This window comes from Vicia villosa, linkage group LG4 (assembly GCF_029867415.1).
Source record: "Vicia villosa cultivar HV-30 ecotype Madison, WI linkage group LG4, Vvil1.0, whole genome shotgun sequence".
NCBI classification, from domain to species: domain Eukaryota; kingdom Viridiplantae; phylum Streptophyta; class Magnoliopsida; order Fabales; family Fabaceae; genus Vicia; species Vicia villosa.
Genome location: NC_081183.1, coordinates 135132316 through 135152425, shown reverse-complemented (window position 1 = coordinate 135152425; position 20110 = coordinate 135132316). Strand labels below are relative to the sequence as shown.

General features: G+C 33.5%; 2 protein-coding genes and 1 pseudogene across 2 annotated transcripts; 2 read left to right on the top strand and 1 right to left on the bottom strand.

Moving 5' to 3' along the window:
• The first annotated feature begins 1086 nt into the window (after positions 1-1086).
• Positions 1087-2041, top strand: LOC131597930 (uncharacterized). The gene is made up of 2 exons (XM_058870587.1): positions 1087-1862; positions 1951-2041. Exons 1-2 carry the CDS (start codon positions 1087-1089, stop codon positions 2039-2041), a joined length of 867 nt encoding a protein of 288 aa, XP_058726570.1.
• A 7636-nt stretch (positions 2042-9677) lies between these two features.
• Positions 9678-10257, top strand: LOC131599732 (hyphally regulated cell wall protein 3-like). The gene has a single exon (XM_058872004.1). The coding sequence runs from the start codon at positions 9749-9751 to the stop codon at positions 10040-10042; it is 294 nt and encodes a 97-aa protein (XP_058727987.1). The 5' UTR covers positions 9678-9748; the 3' UTR covers positions 10043-10257.
• A 7764-nt stretch (positions 10258-18021) lies between these two features.
• On the bottom strand, positions 18022-19350 carry LOC131597929 (uncharacterized; annotated as a pseudogene).
• Positions 19351-20110: the final 760 nt, after the last annotated feature.

Below are 20110 nucleotides of genomic sequence, written 5' to 3'. Positions count from 1 at the left end.
AGAAAAGATTCTTTTTTTAGTTAGATTGAATAAATAATGTATTTAGACAGTATGTTGTCCAGATACATTATTTATTCAATGTATCTAAAAAGAGAATATTTTCTTATAAATGGGACCGGAGGGAGTATAATAAATCGGGATGTTACAGTACTAATATGCCTAAACATAACTTGATCATTCATAACATGATTTGTGACTTTAGACCACTTAAGATAAGCACATTTTTAGTTTAGACCTAATAGTTTACTAAAAGCTAAACTCTAGATTTGATATTCAAATAAACTAACAAATCTTAATGTGATCATATTGCTTATTAGGTTGAGAGATAGTCAAAAATACAATTTGATAGATATCGTTACATTATTTTAGATAAAAATTATATTGTGAAGGGATAGCTAATAAATTAATAATATGGATTGATGGCTAAAATATCTAATTTTGATCGTATTCATGCATGTATACAACATTTTTCTTAAAACATTCGTAAAACATCTATTTTCTCAATTTATTAACAATTGCTCTTGGTATCAACTATCACAAAAGTAAGTTGATCGGTATAAATGTGAGCGCAAATTTTTTGGAGGCCGCTTCGTATGTTTTGTCTTGCAAAGTGGAAGGGAGTTCTTTTACTTTTCTTGGTATTAAGGTGGGTTGTAATCTGTGGAAAAAGGAGTCTTGGATTCATCTTGTTTCCAAGATTAGAAGGAGGTTATCGGGTTGGAAAAACCGATTCTTAAGCTTAGGAGGAAGAATCACTTTAGTGAAATCGGTTCTTAGTTCTCTTTCTATTTTCACTATGTCGTTCTTCAAGATGCCTTCTTCGGTGGTTAAGGAAGTGGAGAGGATCCAAAATAATTTCTTATGGGGTGGGGGTTTGGGAGAGAGAAGGAAGATTCACTGGGTTAGTTGGAAGAATGTTTGTCTTCCGACCTCTAAAGGTGGCCTTGGAATTAGAGATGTCGGTGTTTTCAACCTTGCTCTCCTCAATAAATGGCGGTGGAGGATTTTAGAAGGGGGAGAAGCGCCTTGGTACAAATTACTAATAGCTCGGTATGGTGATTTGGTTATGATTCCTTTTGTGGAGGTATGTCTTCTCCTCTTACTACTATTTCTTCTTCTTCTTCTTCTTCGGTGTGGTGGAAAGATTTGATTTCTATTGGCAAATTGTCGGTGGAAGACCCGATAGAGTTGAATAGTAGGTTTGGGGTTGGGAATGGATTTATCACCCCATTTTGGGAATCTCGTTGGGTGGATAATCATTTTTTGAAGGAACTTTTTCCGAAGTTGTTTTTGGTTTCTAGTTTGAGACGGATGGCGGTGGCTAGTATGGGTGGTTGGGTTGATGGTGTTTGGAAGTGGGGGAATTTTGGTGTTGTTTTGGGTGATGATACCGAGCGTTTGGTGGTGGCGGAGCATACCTCGCTTCATGCTTTGTTGTTAGGCCGTAATGTTTTTTTGGAAGGGAGAGACAAGGTGGAGTGGTGTGATTCCGGGGGAGTTTCGTTTTCCGTTGCTTCTTGCTATGATTTTATGGTCGGGTATACGTATCCGTTGGGTCCTCCTAATAGATTTGACGAAGCGAAGGATTTAATTTGGAAGGTTCTTGTGCCTTTCAAAATTAAGGTTTTTGGTTGGAGGCTATTTATTAATAGGCTTCCAACAAAGGATTTATTGATGTTTAGGGGTATTTCTTTGTCGATAGAGAATTCTATGTGTGCTTTTTGTGGTATTATTCCGGAGAGTTGTGATCATTCTTTTTTCAAGTGCGACAAGACGAGAGTGGTTTGGAGAGAGATAAAGGTTTGGGTTGGAAAGCCGGTGACCGGTTTGGAAGAAGATTGCTTACAAAGTTTCATGGATTGGTACCTCTTTTGTAAAAAAAAAGAAAGTTAAAGAAGGTAGATGTGGTATAATATGGTTAGCTATATTGTGGATTTTTTGGTTAACTAGGAACGGTTTTTGCTTCCGCAACGAAGGGTGGGATGTTGATAATACGGTTTGGAATATTAAGTCTTTGTTATGGAAGTGGTCGTTTTTTTGAGAAATTACGCACCCAATATATAGTTTCTATGAGTTTACAAAAGATCCATTGTATTTCCTCTCATAACTATATTTGGTTTGTAATTTCTTTTCGGCGGTCGTTTTGTTTTTTGTTTCCGCCTTTCGTGTAATCAGACTTGAGAACCCTTAGTTCTCCTATTAATTCCATCTTGCTTAAAAAAAAAATTAATAATTGCTCTTAAGATATTTTTGGTGTACTACCTCACAAAATGGGAAATAAAATGCAATCCAGATAATTGTTAGGTTTTTTTATCGAAATGACATCTCTAAATATTAAGTGAAGAACAAAACAACTAAATGAATTACTAATTGCCATGTCAAGTTTATATTCTGGTTTGTTAATCAGGCCTTGCCATACCATAATCTGCTAAGAAAGACGAAAACTTTTGTTGTCGTTTCTACAAATTAGCATCATGGATCAAGTTGTTGCGGTTACAACACTTGTGAATCTTATCTATTAGTAAACAAATTTGCCAATAGGAATAATTTTTATCTACAGAAAAAATTATGGATAAGAATAAACATTTTTGGCTTGATATGCTTTTAATCAAAAATATAAACTGAACATGTGTTTAATATTGTTGTGACGAGAAACATTATTCTATATTAAAGAAGAACCAATATCTTTCGTTGTTTCGCTAATGAACAAACAAAAGCATCATATTCCTTTCCTGACATCTATATAATCAGGTTTTGGTTGAAAAATTAACACCATCCAAATACAAAAAACACTTAAGTTTCATAGCAATTTTCAAGTAAGGTTTTAAGAATGTCATCTCGTGTGATGAAAAACCTCCTCGCAATGCTTGAGGCTGAAGAAGCCGAAGCATCGAAATACACCACCAACAATGGTACTGCCAACGCATTTAACAACCATGGCGGGAACCAAAATTTCTCAGGTGCCAATATCAACAGCGGTGCAAATTCTGGGGACCGAAAGAAATTCCGCACCACCAACAATCATGGTGACCGCATCGTCAATAACAGTGGTACTTTCCATGGTAATGGCAATGGAGGGTATACTGAGGGTAACTCTGACGCATCCACAGTGAACTATAAGGTTTAGTTATATTATATGTATATGTGATCTTAAATATGCTATAAACAAGTAATAATGAAATTGAAGCTATATATAGTTTCAATTGATGTATGTTGATGTATAGGAGGTTTAAAATAAAGGCACTGGTGTCGCTATAATAAATCTCCATATTTTAATGGTTGCTATTAGTATTTTCTTTTGGCGTGAAATCTCTTCATATTTCTTTGGATTTTGATTTTTTTAAGAAAGATATATTCATAGGAGTACAAAGGGTACTCAATCCCGATTATAACAAGGTGAGAAACCTCGACAAAACGAAAAGATTAGTGGCCAATTGACACTTAAGACAAATAAAATAAATGATCTTTGCTAAACTCGTACAAATTGCAATTGAGGTGACTAATTTCTCCTATGAAAGACCACGTCCAAACCGTTAGCTTAACAGTCCAAATGATCTCTAGAACATTCCATCGTTCATTCTTAATAATCCAATAATTTCAGCTAACCGCCATCCAAATGCAACCTTCTATACCGGACTTCACTTTTTTTGACTTACAAAAAGAAAACCACTTCAAAAAAATCATCATTGAAGCTATCACCCCTGCTAAACAGTAACCCAATCAAAACCACCTCTTTCCAAACCAAATAAGATATGTTGCAATTTAAAAGAGAGTAGGCCAGAGACTCCGACACAGATGATCAGAACACACAGTTAAGATCACTAGAGGAAGGACAATACCTCTAATCCTTAATAAATCTCTCGTCGGAAGTCTATTAAAAAACATCTCCAAGAAAACGCTTTAATTTTGAAAGGAACCTCCATTTTCCAAATCAACATGATTGGTAGGACCATAAGGAATATGAAAACTTCCTGTCAAAAGATAAAGAGAACTTACAGAGTATCCTCCTTCGTTGTCGATACTCCAAACAATTATGTCCATTCCTTGTGTCGACGGAACTGCCGCTAGGAACAGCTGCCGCAACTCCAACAGAACCTCTGCTACTGTGGGCAACAACTGATACGAGATCCAGAAGTCGCCCCAAGACCAAACCCGCTCCGACCAACCGTCCATTCCAGCCACCGCACATTTTGTAATCGCAAAACAAAAAACAAAACCGGGAAAACCTCTTTCAAACTGCACTGGCCGATCCAAGTGGCATGCCAAAAATAAGTAGTAAATCCCTTACCATTGTAAAACCTGCAATATTTAAGAAACAAGAGCTCGGGGTACTTTTTTCGGAACAGAAAGAAAATCCATCCACCAAGATGATTTGGACTCCCTTCCATATTTATATCCCTTAAAATATGACATCTGCAACATTATATCTCCATACCACGCCTTCAAAATTCTAACCCTTAAATCATCTGATCCAAGTAAAATTCTCCATCTCCATTTAAGGAATAGAGCCAAATTAAAATCTTCGATTCTTTTTAATCCTAATCCACCTTTTTTGAAAGGTAAACAAACCAAATTCCAATTCACTTTTCCGTAGTAGTGAAAGATAGAGCTCTATAACTCCGTAGCCAGATTAAAATAAATTTAGCAAAGAATTGAGAGATTGTTCGATGTCGTTCATCAAAGTTTTTGTATTGATACCATCGATATCAGTAGGCAAGTTCTTATATAATCAGGTTATTTTTCACTCTATATTTGTTGGGAAATAACACAGCTGAAGAAAAAAATAGAACACAACCAATAACACAAGAATATAACGTGGAAACTCCAAAACCAGAGAAAAACCACGACCGTTGTCTACATAGACAACCAGAGAATTATTACTATGTGAAAATTTTACAACACATAGACTTCTCAACTCTCACCCCAATCCCTTAGTACACCCACACTCTTACAAAGCAAATATTTAAACTAAATCTCACAACAGTCTAATACAAGGGCATAAGAGAACAAAGAAAACCAAATATAAGCTTAAAGTACTTTTTGACTAGTGTATCTAAAAACAAAGAACTTAGATCCAATATATAGCCTTGGTCTCCCACTTGCTTCACCACACTATGCAATGTGAGACTTCTCAAATAGCTACTTTTTAACTTCCTTCTTTATTTAAGAATTTAGGTAACATTAGACATACAATCAACCCCAACAATCTCCACCTTGATTGTAATGGTCTTAAATCTTCATTGTCTACACCGAAAATCATAATTCTCATTGTCTATACCGACAAATCAAATTATCATACTCCACCATAAAGAGTACACTACACTTGAAACTATCATCCCAAGAACTTTTCTTCACGTCGAAACCTTGCTGAAAGATTATGGTGCAACTCCCATGTTGGCTTTTAGGAAGTTCTTCATCCATCGATACATCTCACCACACACCTTGCATCAATGCCAACCAATGCCCGTGTGTTGTTCAGAATCCGCTAGCAATGATTTATCCTTTTGCATGGTATAGAGGAAATACCATAAGGACACACCTTATCTTCTAAAAAGGATCCCCATCATCTCCCAAAATAAGGGAGACGTTGCTAGCACTTGCCTCAGAGTCTTTTTCAGATACTGCTCCACCTGGACAATTTCTCTTTAAATGCCCATACTTTCTACACTTCCAGCACACCATATTATTTGCATGGATCTTCTTCCCATTAGCCCCACTTCTAGTTACCAACGCCGAGTTTGATGAAGTACTTTCATCACTTTTCATCCTCCTTTCTTCAGAAATAATTTTAGTTGCAACTTCTTCAAAACTCAAGTTTTCTTTCCCATACATCAAAACAGGTTTGAGATGAATATAAGAAGGTGGAAGGGAAAAAATAAGCCTTAACGCTTTTATCTTCATCACCAATCTCAACTTTAATAGATTCAAGCTCATAAACAATATTATTTAAAGTACTAAGATGATCTGAGATTTTTGTACCCTCATCCATGCGCAAAGTATGGAATTTCTCCTTTAGCAACAAACGATTTGAGATGTCCTTTGCTTGATATAACCCTTCGAGCCTTTCCCAGAGTTCCTTGGCTGATGAAAGATTATGCACATTCGCGAGAACATTCTTTTCCAAACACAAACGAATTGCACTTGCAACTCTCAAATCTAGCTCCTCCCACTTGTCAGCCTCCATGTTGGAAGTGTTTCCTTTTAGCGCCTTGTGTAATCCTGATTGTATCATCACATCCTTGACTTGTACATTCCACAAGACAAAGTTGATTCTTCCATCAAGCTTCTCTATGTCAAACTTCATAGCACTTGAATAAGACATAGTAGTTACATGCAGACGGCAAACCGTGCACCAAGTAGGTTCCCACGAAAGAGAGGTGGGTCACAACGGACACACTTAAATACTAATTCTTTCCTTAGCCAGAACCTCCCTAAACAACACTTTCACAATACCACCCCTTCTTCAGCACCTTCACAATATCACAATTCTTTTCTTATGTGGAAGATCAGACAATGATGCGACCACAGAGAATACTAAGAATTGTGATATCTCATCGAGCCGAAGCTCTGATACCACTGTTGGGAATAACACAGCTGAAGAAAAAAATAAACAGAACACAACCAATAACACAAGAATATAACGTGGAAAATCCAAAACCGGAGAAAAACCACAACCGTTGTCTAAATAGACAACAAGAGAATTATTACTATGTGAAAATTTTACAACACATAGACTTCTCTATCTCACCCCAATCCCCTAGTACACCCACACTCTTACAAAGCAAATAGTTAAACTAAATCTCACAACACTCTAATACAAGAGCATAAGAGAACAAAGAAAACCAAATATAAGTTTAAAGTGCTTTTTGACTAGTGTATCTAAAAACAAAGAACTTAGGTCCAATATATAGCCTTGGTCTCCCCCTTGCTTCACCACACTAAGCAATGTGGGACTTCTCAAATAGCTACTTTTTAACTTCCTTCTTTATTTAAGAATTTAGACAACATTAGACATACAATCAACCCTAACAATATTATGATATATATGTATTACTTGTCATCATGCCTTTATACCCGTTTTAGCTATTCTTTTATTGTTCTTAATTTTGTTATAATGCTTGTTTTACTAGATCATGTTTTTGAATCTAATGTTGTTAAGAATAACTCTTAGGTTTAGCCAAGGATACTGACTTATGCCTAGTCATAAATTGATCATTAATTGTTTAATAGGGGAATATTATCGGAAAGTATAGACTTGAAGTGTGTTTTCTGTTTGTCGGAAGAGGGAAATCTTCAACACCTTTTGGGTCTTTGTTCGTGTGTCGGTATCGTTTGGATGAAGGTGTTTAAGTGGATTGGTGCCATAGAGGAGTTAATCTTGGGGGAGTTTGTTGGGTATTTTGCCTATGATGAGAAGGTGAAATGTGGTGATAATAGGACCATTATAATGGTAATATGGCTATAGCTACAACTTGGTGTATTTGGTTGAAGCGAAATGCTATTATTTTTAAAAGGGATGTTTTTAGTTTCGAAGAGTGTATGACGGAGATAGTGTTGTTAGCCTGGATGTGTTTATGTTCATTTTGTAAAATCATAAACTTATGAAACTTTTATGTTTGGAATACATTATATCTTCTATATTTTAGGAGGTAGGATTTTTCCTGTTTGTATTCGGGCGAAGTATCCCTTATAACATCAGCGCTATTTAAGTTTAGATTTAATAATTTACTAAAAGTTAAATTCTAGAGATAGATTTAAATTTTATATTCACTTAAACTAATAAATTTTAATGTGATTATATTGCTTATTAGGTTGAGAGATACTCGATATACAATTTAATTGATATCGTGACATTAATTTAGACAAACAATATGTTATTGAAGGATAAATGATAATATGTGTTAATGAATAAAATATGTAAAATTGTTTTTTTAATAGGCTATGGAATTAAACAAAGGAGTATAAGGGATACTCCGCCCAAGAACAAAGCGGAAAACTCCAACTACTCGAAACAGATGAGCGGAAGGATATTCCAAGAATGAAGATTACAATTATCCACTAACTTGTAGAAAGACAAAAGTCATTTCCAAGAAAAAAGAACAATCTCCGACATACATTCTGTAACACTAAAAATCTCATTCTTGAAAATGATCGCATTGCGCTTTAGCCACAAGCTCCAAACCGTGACTAACCAAATTACCGCCATAGTGGTCCTCTTTTTCTTGCACTTCACCTTATCGCCATAATAAAAGAAATCCACAAACTCCTCCAAAGACAATTCCTTAATAGGGGCTATCCATTCAAACACCTTCCTCCAAATTCTCAAAGTTACCACGCAATCCTTAAACAAATGCGATAAAGATTTTTGTTCTGATACACAAATAACACAAAGCAAATTACTACTTTCTCCCCAAAGATCCCCTCTTGACCAATTATTCTTTTGTAGCTATTCTATTATGAAAGAACCGCGCCAACCAAAAAACGGAATTTTAGATGGTGCTTTTATCTTCCAAATGTTGTTGATTGATATTCATGTCGTTAGAATAGTTACAGTTTAACTGCAAAAAAATTCTATCACTATTAAACTTCACTTATATTTATTATTGCTTTAGTTTATAAAATATTTCTCAAAAAAATTTCACTTATTTTTATTATTGTTTTAGTTTATGAAATATTTCTCAAAACAATTGTAAAACTTCTATTTTCTCAAATTATTAACAAAATGCTCTTAAGATATTTTTGGTGTACTGCCTCACGAAAAAGGGAAATAAAATGCAATCCAGATATGACATCTCCAAATACTAAGACCATCTCCAATGGTAGTTCCTTCTAATAAGTTCTCCACCTAGACATGCCACATCATAGTACCATTGCATTGCAATGCAACTATGAAAAAATTGTGGTACCCAATCAAATTAGTTTATGAGGTAAAGTTGTGGGCCCAATAATAACTTTTTAGAATTATACAATTAAAATAAAAATTATAAAAATTATTTTAAGATGATGTGGCTAGTGGGACCCATAAAGAACCCAAAAATGGGTTGCACCATTGGAGATGCTGTGGAGAACGAAACAACTAAATGAATAAGATCAATTCCCATGTCATGTTTATATTCGGATTTGTTTATTTTCATTTGAAACTGTTATAAAAAAAAGTTTTATATACAAAATTATGTAACAATATAAAAATCATTTTAAACAGACCCTATAACTAGTGCATTTTATCTCCAGAAAAAAAAACAGTATTAGATAGAACTGTTACAAATTACAATTTAACAATGAATGCAGCAGGTTGGAACCATCGAACTATTTTGTTGTCGTGTCTACAAATTAAGCATCATGGATGGAAGTTGTTACGGTTACAACACTAGTGATATATATTCCAAGACTTATTGTTGAAACACAGATGCAGATGCTGATAATGAATCTTATCTATTAAAACGAAATTGCCGATAGGAATAATCTTTATCTACAGAAAAAAATAGTGGATAGGAAATTAGGAATGAACATTTGGCTTGATATGCTTTTAATCAAAAATATAAACTCGTGTGTTTAATATTGTTGTGACGAGAAACAATATTCTATATAAAAGAAGAACCAATATCTTACGTAGTTTCGCCCGTGAACAAACAAAGCATCACATTCCTTTCCTGACATCTATATAATAAGGTTTTGGTTCCAACATTAACACCATCAAAACTCAAGTAACACTAAGGTTTCATACCAATTTTCAAGTAAGGTTTTAAGAATGTCATCTCGTGTGATGAAAAACCTCCTCGCAATGCTTGAGGCTGAAGAAGCCGAAGCATACACCACCAACAATGGTACTGCTAACGCATTTAACAACCATGGTGGTGGGGACCAAAATTTCTCAGGTGCCAATATCAACAGCGGTGCTAATTCTGGGGACCGAAAGAAATTCCGCACCACCAACAATCTTGGTGACCGCACCGTCAATAACAGTGGTACTTTCCATGGTAATGGCAATGGAGGGTATACTGAAGGTAACTCTGACGCATCCACAAAGAACTATAAGTTTTAGTTATATTACATTATGTGTATCGCTGATCTTAAATATGCTATATGGAAGTAATAAAGATATTGAAGCTATAAATAGTTTCAATGGTTTGTTTGATGTATGTTGATGATATGCTATACAGTATAGGAGGCTCAAAATAGAGGCACTAGTGTCGCTAAAATAAATCTCCATGTGTTTAAATATATATTGTTGCTACTAGTATTTTCTTTTGCGTGAAATCTCTACATATTACTTTTGATTTTGTATGTTTTTTATAAAACAAAAGTAGATAAATCGATTTTGCCAATCATGGAAGATGTTAAAAATATTAAGCGACTTTGGTTGGCTGCAATCGAGTATTGTTTTGGATTTTACAACTCGGAGAGAGAAAAAAAATCTTTGAAAATTCAAAAATACTCTTCGAAGATCACAAAAGCACCCTTAATGATTAAACAAATGTTTCGGAGATGCACCTTCAAAAGAGCTCCTGATAGTGATTTTTTTTTTTAAATCATCAAAGTTTGGATAAGAAACGATGATAAAAATGATAATAAAAACGATAAGAAATAAAAAACAATAATAAATAAAAAATGAAAACGGAAAATGATAGGAAATAAAAAATGATAATAATCACAAAATATTATTCTGAACGTACATAGTAAAATATAATACATAAATTGTTCTTAAATTGTTCAGGAATAAAAAAATAACATAGCCTACTGCGTATGCCTAATCCTCATATAGCTGGCCCCTCATCTGCCTCCTATATCCCACCAGACTCGTTGCCTCGCTAACCACACTCTCCATGATGGACACCGTCTCAAGACCACCCCTTTCAATGATCCCTAAGTCCAAAGCCTCATGTCCAATCAACTGTATCCGTTGACAGAGCGACAAAACATCAGTGACATGGTTATCCTGGACCTGTTTGTTCTCTAAAATCTCCTCATGAGCTGGTCTAGATGGACGTCTAGGAGCATCTAGTGTCATGATAGAGTGTGAAACTGTGTAGAACTATGTCACGTATCCCTCTACACAAAGCCAACTGCTGGATGCCTGCATCAACCGATACTCCTCTGGCACCATATGATGCTTCCAATCCTCTAAGATGTCATTGAGATCCCAACAGGAATTGGTGTGAGAAGCAGTCTGAGATGGAGATCTGGGTATGGTCTGAACATTGTCAAACTGTTGCATGCATCACTTTAATCATCTATGCACGTACTAAATACATTGAATTTGATATACACTTTGTAAAGCAAAGAGTCATAGCCACGAAGATGTTGATCCAACATGTTTTAATCAATGCTTAAATCACAAATACACTCACAAAGCCTCTTCGAAATACAACTTTCATGATCTTTATACCAAGGTCAAAGTAGTTATTCCCCTTCCTCCTTGGGTTTCTAGGGGAGTATCAAAAGAGTTTAGCATAAGTGACACATTGTATAAATGAGTATTGTGTAAACTAATGTAAATGGTATAGCAATAGTAGACCTAATATAGCACTAGGTGTTGGAACATGCCTGTATATATTAATAACTAAGTAATTATATTGACCAAATCAATCAATGCTAAAAAGCAAAGGAAGTGGAGCTTCTAATTATCATGTTCTGGACCGTCAACAAGACCCACGAAAAAAGACCAATAACAAATACAAAGAGAAAAGTCACACCGAACAAGTGTACCCTCATTTATGCCAACGATACGTGATCACGCCCACTATCATATATCCCATCGTTGATGTATAGTCAGACAACCATCCACATAAGGCGTCAAATTACACATAAGCATGTTATTTTAGGTATTCAATTCATTCTCACTCTCATACTATTTTTCACTCTCTAACTGAATTGACCATTAGAGTACTAACATTGTAGGTCCACTTCTTCTCATTCGTATAAGAAATTTGATTCACCGCTCTAAGACCTCTTTCCCCATTCCATTATTCATTTTTAATTTTTGAACGAGACATATCTATTATTAATTTTGAATAATTCTTTTCATCTTAACTCTATTTTTATAGAATTATAATTAGGAAAAAGCTAACATGTGTCCGAAGGACACAAGTTAATAAATTATTTATAGAAATATTTTTTTGAAATACGTGTATTCAATATGTTGAAACTTTAAATATGACTTTATTATATTTAACTTTTTATAATGATAGTATCCTTAACATGTAACCTTTATAATTATTCTATTCAACTCAAATATTTTTATATCCTAATTTATAATATTATAATATAGAGTATATCTAAAATTTATTATCAATATCAAATCATTTATATGTAAATAAAATATACTAGTACTGTGTTTTTTCAATCATTAATTTTTCACAACTCATGTGTAACATATTTTCAAGACTTGTGGTTGAAGCACAACTAATGTGGATATAGAGAAATGTATTTTTGCCCGTTGACGTGACATCGAGCACTTCACCATGAATCTATACTCTAAACCTTTTCTCAATTGAGCCAATCCAGATTCTTTGTTTTAGCTACCAACATCTGTAACAAAATTACCAATATCACAACAAGAAAATCTACAACTAGCTACGATCAAAACCGTAGCTAATTAGAAGCAAATCTCTATCAAATAGAGTTAGCTAGAGATTAAAGACAGATTAACTACCATATATGCCGTAGCTTGGATTGAGAGGCAGATTATCTAGACTGAAATTTCCTAGCAAAATTCAAACTAATTTTTTACAATTCATAGCTAAATCAAAACTAAATTGTAGCAAATTACCAATCTTATATTTATGTTTCCAAACTATTCACCTATACTATCACCACAAAATTATCATAGCAAATCTCAAGCTAAATTAGAAGTATTAGATTTTTAATTTTCTAATCAAAATCCAATTAGGCTATAAATTATAAAAAAATATTCATCTCAAACAATTTTTGATGATATTGTAATTATCGATAATTATGCATTGATTTAAATAAAAAATTAAAATTATTCATTTTTTGATTAAGCATTCATTTAAATTTATACTTAATTATTAGGAGTGAGAAGACTCCTTAAAAACAATTTCATATTTATATATCTTCATTGTCTAATCCATTACTCATTAAGATAACAAAAAAAACAGTACATCATAAATTAATGTAAGGCCTAAATCAATAATATTAGTCAATTATAAGATGTATAAGATGTAGTGATCTCACCATTCTAATGCGTCAAAAGCATCTACAATTAAAGTGATATTCAAACCTTATAGTGTACCCTACATCGACAATCTCATAGTGTTCCCGGACGGAAGTTGAACTCAACAGTACACCGATGTGGGCTCCTTCAAGATCTCTGCATTGGTTCCAGCTACCCGGACAAGCTTTTCGCCTTATCTTGGGTTCAGCTCAATGTTGTGAATGTTTGTTCCGATTCTCATTATAGAGAGAGGCATGCAACTTCCAATCTGTGAGTTTATGTCAGAATACATCACTCTCACGCGCCTCATCAGGAATGGTGTTCGCAAACTTGCGCCAAAGAATTAGAAGCTACATTATACATTGAAAATTGATTTTAAAAAATTGAAAAAAATGAAAAATTGAAATAACCAGAAGAGCAACGATGAACAACATTGGTGAAGAAATTGAATACCGACGGCGTGGAGCGGTTTCTTAATAATGGTGCATCCATTCATCAAATATGAAACTGTCACAAAAAATAGCAATTACAGAGAAAAATTCAATTCAGTGCAAATTTTAATTAGGTTAAATCTGAATGAAAATGCCAAGATGTTAACACTTAAACTGACATCTATGTTTTCGATCACGAGCTATACAAGAGAAGGGAAAGGAAATCTTTGAAATGAGAAAAGGAAAACCTGGAGAATTTTGTCGCTGGTCCTGGCAGCCGGGTTATAGGCCTGACTTTCGTTTTTCGGCGAATTGAGCTCAGTGGTATAATATCCAATGTAATTCTAGCATAACTTCTAAAAGCATCACATCAAAGCTTTTATGCAATTTAATTCTTTATACGCACACTAGTGTGCAGGGTACCTTGTGGCCATATCTGGATAACCTTTAGTAGTGAAAAGAATGCATTAGAATTTGATTAAAAAACCTATCTCCAGCAAGCCATTGAAATATTGCATGATAAACATAAGCAAGGGTTATATATTCTATCAAAACAAAATTTTCTTTGTTAAGGAAAATGTGGAACTTTCCAAATTCAAATAGTGTGATAGTAATTGGTATCCAAAACATGAAATATGAATAAATTAAGTTACTTCAAACAAACTCACCTTTTCCATAATGATAATGTATCATGCATATGCATTTAGAATCAATTTATCTAACAAACCCAAGTCACCAGAAATTGTATGTCCAGAAGATCCACAAACAGAGCAATTAAAAATCATTTTGCCTAGTTTCTATACATGAAAAATTGGAAACTCAAAGTTGTTAATGTTTATATTTGAAGAATTGCATCTAGCAGAGGACTCATTGATGGTCGTATGATTGAATAAACAATTTTATTAAGCACTCATACCTTAAGCATTTAAAAATAAGTTCTTATAAGTAATATCAATAAGAAATCCCAAATAATATTAAAAGTTTCTATGCCGTAGATTAATTCATATATACAAGCAATCAGAATGTAACATCCTCGAATGAAGGGTTTACCAAATACCTGCATAATCAGACGGCCATCAACGAGTCCTCGGCTAGATGCCATGATTCCAAGATTGTATTTCTTGCATTGAAGCAATGCTACAATATCAGTTTTGGCGCATATTAGCAAGCCTTTTCAAAAACACCAAGACATCCGTTTGAGAAGAAGACGGATGTGGTGAATCACGCCGCAGTTTGTAGAAGAGTTCTCTCTGTATGACACACTTTTTCTAAAGAAATATCTGATATCACATTTCCATCACCTTCCATATTACACATAAGAAATTTCCAACTCAGAGACAACAAAATTTATTGGAAGAATAAATAAGTAAATAAAAAAAAGAAAAAGAAAACTAGGTTTGTAGTGTTCACTCCAAATAAAGGCTTTTCCTGCATTAGGTGTCATAAGAGACCTTATAGATACATAATTGGAGAGAAAAACATGTGATAATTCGGTAATCATACCATGATTCACCCGACTGTTGCTAAATTTTCTTTGAATCTGTTCAATTTTTAGGAGTAATAAGCTACAATTAGGAATGTGTAACTTGATATAAAAACAAGCAAATAAAAATTAATTTAAAATAAATCAAACTGATAATGCTTCATGTAAATTCCAAAAGCTTGATTAGAACTTATTAACCCAGAGTCGCTCGTTAGATTAACAACAATAACAACAAAGATTGGGGATTCTTTTCACTCTTGATTTGAATTTTTCACTCACAGATTGAAGAAACTCTTAGTAGAGTAATCACTGAAAGTAATAGACTCATTTAATATAACATAATCACAACCGCAATAATGTATAAACCATACGAACGATAATACTAATAAAAGATTCAGTTCAACACATAGTCTTAAAGAGCAATTCAATATGAACAAGCACTTATAATCTTCCAAATAAGTTGCATTTTGTGATTTCTTCTCAAAATATTAAATACTTCTAAATGCAGTATTCGCTGCTGTTACACGTGGCATTTAAGATAACTAAATAACACTAACAAATAATGTATAAACCATAAAACAGTAATATAGGATCCAATCGAAACACAATTTTATAGAACAGTTCTATATGAATAAGCCCTACTACTTATAATCTTCCAAATAAGATACTTTTTCCATTCCTTCAAAAATATTAAATACTTCTAAAGGTCGGAAACAAAATTTCCTTTTCAAACAATAACAGAATCATCATTCATCATAATTTGTTGAACGGTCTAAACAAAACAGAACACATTCAGAAATCATCAAACATATAATCAAAACTAAATAGCAATTGGAGATTTCACACAGTTTCGATAAACTAAAGGATAGAACATAAATCAAACCAATATAAAAAATGCAAACTGACTGGGATATATATAAATTGGAGATTTCACACCTTCACCTTCATCGACGACATTGCCTCACTTATTATCATGGAGATTATCTTTCGAGACACAGCTGAAACAGGTACCCTAAAAATCATATCCAATTTAATGATATTGTTAGACACACTCTCAGTTCTTTAGAACAAATAAAAATTGAAATGTGATTGTATAGATCAGAGAATCAGAAATATGAAATGCTCTTTTAATGCATTCCATATTCGTGATGTTAAACCCTTCGTTTCCAGTCCCGTTCATTTTTTCCATCGCTGATAACCGCAAATTCCATATACCAAAATCAACCGAGGATGCACAACACAATCAAATATACAATGAAGAGTCAATCCCGATTCCAACTATCAGAGCTCCGAAGTATACGTGCGGCGAGATTATCCGAATAAGCGATTATTTTCAGAAGAACAAGAGTGCACCGTCATCCACCACCAACAACTTTTCTTTATCACTTATTGAGCGCCAGAGAAAGACACAAATCTTCTAAAGCTGAGAGAAATTGTTTGAGACCGAGAGGGATTGAGCTCAATGAGAAAGAGGGATTGAGTGATTTCTATTGGAAAGATACCTAGACCTGAGATTTTTTTTGTTCATGTTTTTTCAATGACAAAAAAAGTCCTTAATAAAAAAGCAAGTGACAAAAGACTTTTTGTTATTTTTATTTAAATTCTCTCACAATTTTTATTTTAAATGTCAAACTGAACAAATGACTTTTTATAAGAAAATTGAAAATATAATTTGTTAAATCATTTTAAAATGTAACTAATGGCTATGAAAATTTTGTTTGTGGTATAAGCACGTGTAATAGACTACAAATTAGCTAGAACATAAATATGTAGCAAAATTTTGGTAGCTAAATTGATATTTTCTTGTAGTGTATGTAACAAACTTCTTGATGCTCTCAGGATATTGCAGAAGCATATCCATATGTTAGAAGGATACTACAACATTCACCTTAAATCCAAATCAGATCAAAACAATAGCAAGAAGTTATATAATATTTAAAATTATGGCTTAATGAGTATACACTAATAGTGTAAAATAGTTTTATACTATCATCTAATTAAAAGTCATCAATTTGTCATGTTATTAAAAAAAATTTAAGTAAAAGAGTTTCATGGAATACATGATGGTGATTGATTGAATGCATCACCCATTTTCTCTAAAACTATTACTTATATAAGATCCAAGACGAATAATATACACCTATGATTGTTGTTTAAGATTTTTGCATAAGATTAAAGAATGTAATAACACTACAAGAAAATTGACTTTTTGTGACACTCAAGAAGTGTCACTAAAAGTCAATAATTCGTAGGTAAAACTCTTGCAGACATTGAGTGACGCCCACCCCTAGCGTCAATTATCAGGGGTTGTAATGCTGCGGTATAATAAGTGTCACGATAGCTTCTAGCTACGGACAAATATTTACCTATATCATATGTTAGTGTTACAAATATTTCTATTTTTACCTACAGTTTTTGTTTTAATAGGTGTCACTAGAACTCTTTTAAATAATATTTTTTATTTTACCAAAATATAATAAAATTATAAATTAATTTTTTTTATAATTGAATATAATATTTAAATTCAATTACTCGGTAAAATTTTTTACAATACATTTTCTATTATTTCAATTTAAATATGACAAATTAACTTAATATTAAAATTAAACTATTATATCAATTTCAATTAAATTCAAATATTTCAATATAGAAACAAAGAATTTCAACTACATTTTCTTATTTTCTATTTGAATAAGTATAACTAGAAAGACCACTATTTTATATGAATCTAATCAATGACCAAGTAAAATATTCAAGAGGATTCAACATAAGCACCAAAAGCTATCTTTTTCAACTACATGTATTTTATGCACCATATTTCCTGCTATCTTCTTACAACTTTGTTCCTATTAAACAACATGTATAGAATTAGAAACTGAATAATAATAATATGATAGGAATTAGTCTTGAGACAGAAAATGAGAACTAACTCTTTGAAACTATCACCCTTACATAGAAAATATACAGCTAAAAAATGGAAATACAGATAATGGAATAGAAGAAATGCAGAAATATAAGATATAACAAACACATATGATACATAGACTCTACCCTCCCTAGCGGTGCCAGAGGCCCATCATGTACTAAATTCTATAAACTAACTGAAAACAAAACTTTATGACAACTTCACCAACCAATAGTACTAACCTATTTCAACTTGCTTTGATCCAGTAACAATATAACCTTCTACTCCACGGACAAAAATTATGTAGGAGCAAGGTTCAAACTAGAAGTTCCCTGTAATGCTGAAAACAGTAATTTTATGTAAGTACTAAGAAAGGTATGTAGGAGCATCAATAATTGTTGAGTTGAGTTTGGCAATTTCGGTAACAAAAATAACAGTATTTACCTCAATGGTGAAATAACATTTGGATCACTTGTCAGTTCATCTGGATGTCCAACAGAAATCCGGCATCGCTCAGCCTAGAGAATATATTCGTTATGTGTCAACGTGAGACACAATGCAAGCACTTTAATGTATCACGGTAATGGAAAGCACTTGTATGATGATTACCTGTGGATAACCTCCTTGCACCAAATGATTTAACATCCGCTAATTTTTCCAATACTTGCATAGATTCCTTCAGCACTAGAGGAGTTAGAAAATTAGTATGGAGAATCTCTCGTTTTAAGGATGCTCGCCTAGCCTACAACAAATCAAATGGAATGGACAACAACCACCAAGTCAGGGATCAAATGATGTTTTATAGAATACATAGCATACAAAGATATAATAATGGCTCAAAGGCCCAACCAGACCTCAATTTTTGACAAAGGTAATGAATATCAAACTTTCACATGGAGAAGAAACCGAGTTGCAAGCTTGTGACAATCTAGAATGAAATTCATATTGATTATAGAAAAACAAGAAAGTACCATCTCAATAACATGCTTCACTTCAATTGCTACACTTTTCTCCCCAACTCCCTTGAGCAGTCCATCAACTTCTCTTTTTGAAGCTTGTACTGCATTGCTTGCACTCGAATCTGCACGACACAAAGCAATAGCATTACCAATGTGAAACTGGGTCGTTGAGCCGTCCGTGAGGATGTGCAAAGCAGGCTACCTCACTAGACCCAAAATTTGTCACATTTAAACCTTGTCTAAATAGGATCTCATAAAATATTTGTCACAGTTAAAATGTGATTATATAAGGTCTCTATTTGTTTTGTCAAGGTTAAATTGTTAGTAATATACACAGGGCCTCCAAAAATATAAGACGGCTCTACTGGGTCGTTGTTACGATGCCCAAACAATTTCATGGCCTTTGTTTTTCAATCCCCACAGTTAAATTTATAAAAAACTACCCATTGAACGATTCAACATAATGGGAATAACAAACAGAATCAACATACATAGAACGCCAGCAAAAAATTAAAATGGATGGAGAAGGTAGAGACCTGAAGAATTAGAAAGGGAGAGAAGATGAGAGGTAAGGGTGGTTTGAAAAGAGAGGTTGGCATTGGTGCGGAGATGAGATAGTGCGAAAGCGTGAGTTACTCTTCTAAGACACGAAACACAAACCAAATTAGAGGATTGGTGGAGAAGAACATGTAACCTTTCCCGCACGTGTCGAAATATAAAACTTCTCAAGTTTCTAAAGTTGCTGAAGCTCTGCCTCATCAGTAACCATATTATCTGAACCTCCATATCCCCAGCCCCAAACTGTTTCAGCACAACCTAAACCACAATAATTGAGATTAATGATTATCACCTAAATAGATGAAGCTAGCAAGAGTAAGGAACAATTGAGAACGAGAGCGAGAAATGAATTGAATATTTGTCATCAAAATTAATCTAAGCATGCATCAACATTGAAGCAATATAAATACTTATGAGATATAAAACAAGATCTAGCTGAACTTTGATTTATAAGTAAACATACCTTTCCTCCCAAGAATAAATCTACCATGTTGATGTACAAATTAATATGAGAGGTCTGATTCACTCTCATCCTCTGTATCTTCATTTTCATTGTCATTTTGGGGAATGTCCTCTATATTAATTATAACTTCAATGATA

Coding starts and splice junctions, on each gene's coding strand:
- LOC131597930 (XM_058870587.1), top strand. CDS start 1,087: ATGTCTTCTCCTCTTACTACTATTTCTTCTTCTTCTTCTTCTTCGGTG. Junction 1,863..1,950: donor TTACAAAGTTTCATGGATTG/GTACCTCTTTTG, acceptor TTGGTTAACTAG/GAACGGTTTTTGCTTCCGCA.
- LOC131599732 (XM_058872004.1), top strand. CDS start 9,749: ATGTCATCTCGTGTGATGAAAAACCTCCTCGCAATGCTTGAGGCTGAA.